At 41.7% G+C, this 5,476-nt stretch overlaps 1 protein-coding gene and 1 pseudogene across 1 annotated transcript; both read left to right on the forward strand.

Moving 5' to 3' along the window:
• The first annotated feature begins 602 nt into the window (after positions 1-602).
• On the forward strand, positions 603-1,178 carry LOC137981088 (uncharacterized). Its single transcript, XM_068828443.1, has one exon. The coding sequence runs from the start codon at positions 603-605 to the stop codon at positions 1,176-1,178; it is 576 nt and encodes a 191-aa protein (XP_068684544.1).
• Positions 1,179-1,592: 414 nt separating this feature from the next.
• On the forward strand, positions 1,593-2,728 carry LOC137981089 (uncharacterized; annotated as a pseudogene).
• Positions 2,729-5,476: the final 2,748 nt, after the last annotated feature.

Consider the following 5,476-nt stretch of genomic DNA (forward strand, 5'->3'; position numbering starts at 1 on the left):
TGGTACGCGTAAAACTCCAAGCCGAAAATGGAAGAGTCCGAGAAGGTAACGTCCTTGTTGATAGCGGCGCTGGTACTACAGTCATACGAAATGATTTTGCCAAAGCCCTTGGTTTACAAGGAAGATCTGAACCCATTGACCTAGCTGTAGTTGGAGGAAAAAGGGTTGAACAAAAGAAGAGCAGAAGATTGAAATTTTTGATTTCCCCATTAGACAATGAATAGGAATTTAATATCGAAGCTCATAAAATCGATAACACAATAGTGAATGTTCAAGCACTAGACAGACCATGGCTAAAATCATTTTCTCACCTCCGTGATGTTCAGTTCTCGCATAAGGCAGGACCAATCGATTTAATCTTGGGAGTCCAGTACAGCCATCTCCATGCAGAAGAAGAGGTCCTGTTGCATTTGCTGGGGACATTTCAAAGATGTATCTACGGATCCTTCTACCAGAAAAGGACACTCGTGTTCATCGCTTTCTCTGGCGAAATCTCCAGACTCAAAAACCACCTACCATACACGTCCTTTCAAGAGTGACATTTGGTGACAAACTATCACCTGAAATGGCGAGTTACGTAATGTTGCGCATCGCTAAGGAAAATGAGGAAGAGTACCCATGATGCAGCAACAATCTTACGCCGAGATCGTTATATGGATGACCTCATTCACTCTTGTTCGACCCCCCAGGAGGCAGTCAATCGCATGACAGCCCTTGATCAAGTTCTCGCAAAGGGAAGTTTCCAAATAAAGGAATGGTATTGCTCGTTTCAGCTAAAGAGAACAAAGGTGATCGAAGCTCCTCTTACTGAAACCAAGGAAGGCACCGCCCAATCCGATCATCACCAAGACTTACAAGTGAAAGAAGTTAATTTAGATGGAGAGAGAAAGCATATCAAGACCCTTGGAGTTGGCTGGAACCCTTCAACAGATACCTTGAACTTTACAGTGAAAGATCTTCGACTGAACGGCAAGTTCACCAAGCGAACAGTCTTATCAAAGATCTCTCAAATTTATGATCCTCTTGGTCTAGCTTCAGCAGTTACTATTAGAGCAAGAGTTGCGCTTCAAGAAATCTGGAAAATGAAGAAGTTTGACTGGGACGACCCATTGCCTGCGGAAATGAAAAATATGTGGATCAAACTTTTCGCAGACATCGAATGGTTAAAGCACGTGTAATTTCCAAGGTGTCTCAAGCCATCTATCACAACAGGCCCGTCTGAATTGCAGGTATTCGCAGATGCCAGTATCAGTGCTTATGGGGCAGTTGCGTACTTGTTATGGCCTACTCAAGACATCCCTGAAGTTCGCCTAACCCGATCGAGTACTCTAATTGGCAACGGCTACTAAGGGTGACCGCTTACTGCATGTGTTTCCTTTCCAATGTAAGAAAACGAATTAGAAGACAGGCATCTAGTGCCGAGCCGTGTGACGGACCATTGGTGCCCGAAGAAATAGAGCAAGCTCAGCGTTACTGGATTGTTTCTGCAAAAAGACAGCTCGGAAACTGCCGGGAAGAAAGCTACAAAGATTTAGCACCCTTCTACAAAGAGGGCGTGATAAGAGTATGAGGAAGGCTAAGAAACGCACCCCTGTTATATGAAGAGATTCATCCGATTCTCCTACCTGCTAGCCATCCGATATCCAAACTGATCATGCGAGAGGCGCTTTCGCAAGTTGCACATGGAGGACCTGAGCGAACCCTCTCTGAAAGTTGTCGCAGGTTTTGGATAACGCGCGGACGAAACTTGGCGAAAGGCATAGTCAGAGATTGTACCACAGGCAGAAAGCTTCGCCAGCCACCTCACCATACCTTGATGGCCGACTTGCCCCCGGAGAGATTGAAACCATTTTCGCCACCATTTTCCGTAACTGGAGTTGATCTTTTTGGCCCATTTTATCTCAAGTTTGGACGGAATAGAACAAAAAAGGCCTGGGGAGCCCTGTTTACATGCGCCACCGTTCGCGCCATTCATCTGGAGATTGTTGAAGATTTGTCCACTCAATCATTTATGCATGCCTTGAGAAGATTTGCAGCGCACCATGGTTGGCCTCACACAATTATATCTGATAACGGCAAGTCTTTCGTCGGAACAGAAAAGGAACTTAAGAAGCTTGTTCAGGAAGGCAAAAATGAAATTTAAGACTTCGCTGTTCTCCATGAAATCCGCTGGATTTTCACCATTCCTCTGAGTCCCCACCAAGGTGGAATTTATGAAAGTCTTATAAAGCAGACGAAAAATGCTTTAAAGGCAACCGTGAGTGGTCACATTCTCTCATTGAACGAGATGTCAACTGCCTTCGCAGAAGTTGAATGCCTGATCAACAGTAGACCTTTAGGATATCCTTCTAACGACCCTAATGATCCTCAGCCACTGACTGCAAATCATATTATCCTTGGTAGAGCAACAGCTTCAGTGCCTCAAGGTCCCTATCGAGAAACAAGGAATCTTCGCAAGCGTTACGAGTTCGTTCAGATGCTAGTTAACCACATCTGGAAGCGTTTTATTCGCGAGTACCTCCCGACTCTCATGAAAAGAGCGAGACTACGTTCCAACTGCAGACAGGAGATGTTGTGCTTCTCGCGGATTACAGTGCCCCAAGGGGAAAGTGGGAGATTGGTAGAATTTCAAAGGTTTTTCCTGGCCAAGACGGTGTTGTGCGAAATGTGCAAGGCAAAACCACCAAAGGTGAATACAAAAGATCGGTGCAGAGATGCTGTCCCTTGATTGAGCAGCAAGAGAAAGGCACCTAAGTCTGACCCCCGAGGGTTTGGTCTAAACGTCCAAAGTTTCCGCCAAATGTATTGGAACTTACGTTACTTTAAGTCTATCATGAGTTATGATTGATTGCTGATCCACCGATTTCGTTGATTGGCAGTTTCATAGATTGATTTAAGTTGCTTTTAGTGAACTTTCTTAGGTTAAGTTTTTCAGTTGCGATAAGCCTATGTACACGAAGGAACACTTTTTATTTCTTTGATACTCAAGTTTTTATAAGCTAGAGAGATCCACTCTTCAGGTGCCATAATGTTTTGTTTCTTTTTCTTCAGTGTATCATGTTTGTTTTATGATTTGACCAATTTTTATGCTTTCGTGATTCCAGTTTAGCTTAGATTTTGGAGCCAATTAGAACATTGTGTAATCTTTTCTTGCAGAATAATTGTTATTAAAGAAATCTCAAAGGCTTGATGTGATTGTTTCCTTCTCGACCAGGGTCCGAAATTCGGAAGACCATTTCAATGTACGTTGGTAATGACCGTTTTTGCATTGATAAGTGTATAGGGTATCCGAGAGGGTATCCGTCTAAACTGTGTTCTTATATAGTTAGGCTTGCTCAGTGCAAGAAAAAAATGGTGATTTTAGACGGAATTGTGTTTTTTGAATCGTGACTCGTGTGAACTTGACGCAGACCTGTTTTCTTTTCACCGATGGAACACCCAACTTTGCTTGGATTGGCAAAATTCCTCAGTGCGTTATGGTTGTTCTGCACCGAATTTCTCTAAAATGTAGTGCCACAAATAAGTTTGGAACGCGTTTAATCTTTCGAAAACTAAAATTTCCCATAAACATGGCAAGCTCTTTAGCTTGTGCTGATATAAACTAATAAATCTATAAAATATATCAAACAATCACGTTGATTCAATTAGTGCAGGAAAAGGTATTTTTCGCGTTTCAATAAACATTGTTTGGTGTACTTAACAAATCAAGAAATAAATTATTAAGTAAATTTAGTCTTTGTTCAACATGCGTGACCTGCAATGTTCTAACACATGTTGCACAGTATCGTGTATTCAAAACTAAAGTAACCTTTGTAACAAGTAAACGTATATTAGTACCTTCTGGAAAAGTGCCCCGGACAGCCGCCAAATCATTGCGTCGAAATCATTCTGAACATTTCAGGAGTGGATCTTGAGGCAGCAAAGGTTTTGCGTATTCTAGAAAGAACTACTTGCTTAAGAAGGCAACATTCAAAATAATCAGCTCAAACGGCTGATTTCCGTGTGGGAAGCAGGCGGCCGGTTTTGCCGCAGCACTCTGAAGCCTGGTTTACACGACAAACATTTTGAGCACGGCACCCTTGCGATTTGGCACCCGTGCCTATATTTTCGGTCCATCCATTGCCCGTTCACAAGACAAAATTTTCTACTTGGGGTACCACAATTTTTTGGGGGGGCACCATTAGAAGTACAAACGGCACCTCTAAAATTGTCGGCGGACATGAGAACACGAGGCAACCGTGGTTTTTTTTTTTTCTTGGTTTTTCATGAATTTTCAGGAATATTTAGTGGAGGGAAGAAACCACTCATACACAGCTTTTTATAATAATAATAATAATAATAATAATAATAATAATAACGTGTCAATCGTTCTAGTTTTTACAGGTAAAAACTAATTGGGGACACCTACTTAAAACTAATTAAACTAAGCTCATAATAGTAATGACATAATAGTAATAAAACTATGTACAAACAATATAAAATTAATAGAAGCTAAGTTTTACATAACTTGCAGTTTTCACAGTTATTTTTCGACGTAACATTTGATAGGTCAAGGGCCCTGACTTGATTTTTAAATGCAATTAAAGAGTCAGCCATTTTAATTGATTTGTGAAGCTTCGACCAAATGTAAGGTCCCATGTACCTTAAGCTATGTCTTCCATATGTAACGGTGTTACATCTTGGTAAGGAGAAATCGTCTGTATTCCTAAGATTGCACCTACTCATGTCACAACTAAAAGATTCAGAAATATATGATGGAACTAAATTAGTCTTAACTTTATACATAAATATGGCCATATCCTGGAGCCTGCGATTACATAACGTTGGAAGTCTTGCTTTCTCTAGAAGTGCTTCATAAGTGCTAGTCCTGTCACAGTAAATAGCTCTCAATGTTCGCTCCTGCAACCTTTCAAGCTTTCCCTTGTCTGACGAGCGACAATGGTGCCATACTATATGACAATATGTAACCTGAGGTAAAATGAAAGCTTTGAAAATTCTTACTTTAGCTTCAGTTGGTATCAAGTTCCTAAACCTCATAAGTACTCCTACTTTCCCTGCCCCCTTAGTACAGACGTTGTTAATATGCTTAGTAAAGTTCAATTCATCATCAAAGTGAAGAGACGCAGAATGTTCGTCCAAGCCTTGCTAGCTGCCAAGAATAAGAAGTATTTGGGTGCGTTTGCGATCTGATGCCTGGTTTGACATGGTCTTGGCAACGTACAGTGAAATGCAGTAGTATGAGGATTTCAGAGTTACTAAGACAACGTTTTCTTTTATCTTATCTGTTGGAACTCGATGCCATCTTGGATTTGATCCATTAGTCTCAGCGAGAAGAGAGAACAATCTCATTCCCTGGGACTCTGGGTTTGGTAATCAAGGTGTTGGCAGCTTCGACCAAAACATATGGGCACGGCACCCCTGAAGAATAGGCACCGGACCACCTATTCACATGGTCCTGGCACCCCTAACTTTTTGG

This window comes from Montipora foliosa, chromosome 12 (assembly GCF_036669935.1).
Source record: "Montipora foliosa isolate CH-2021 chromosome 12, ASM3666993v2, whole genome shotgun sequence".
Taxonomy (NCBI): domain Eukaryota; kingdom Metazoa; phylum Cnidaria; class Anthozoa; order Scleractinia; family Acroporidae; genus Montipora; species Montipora foliosa.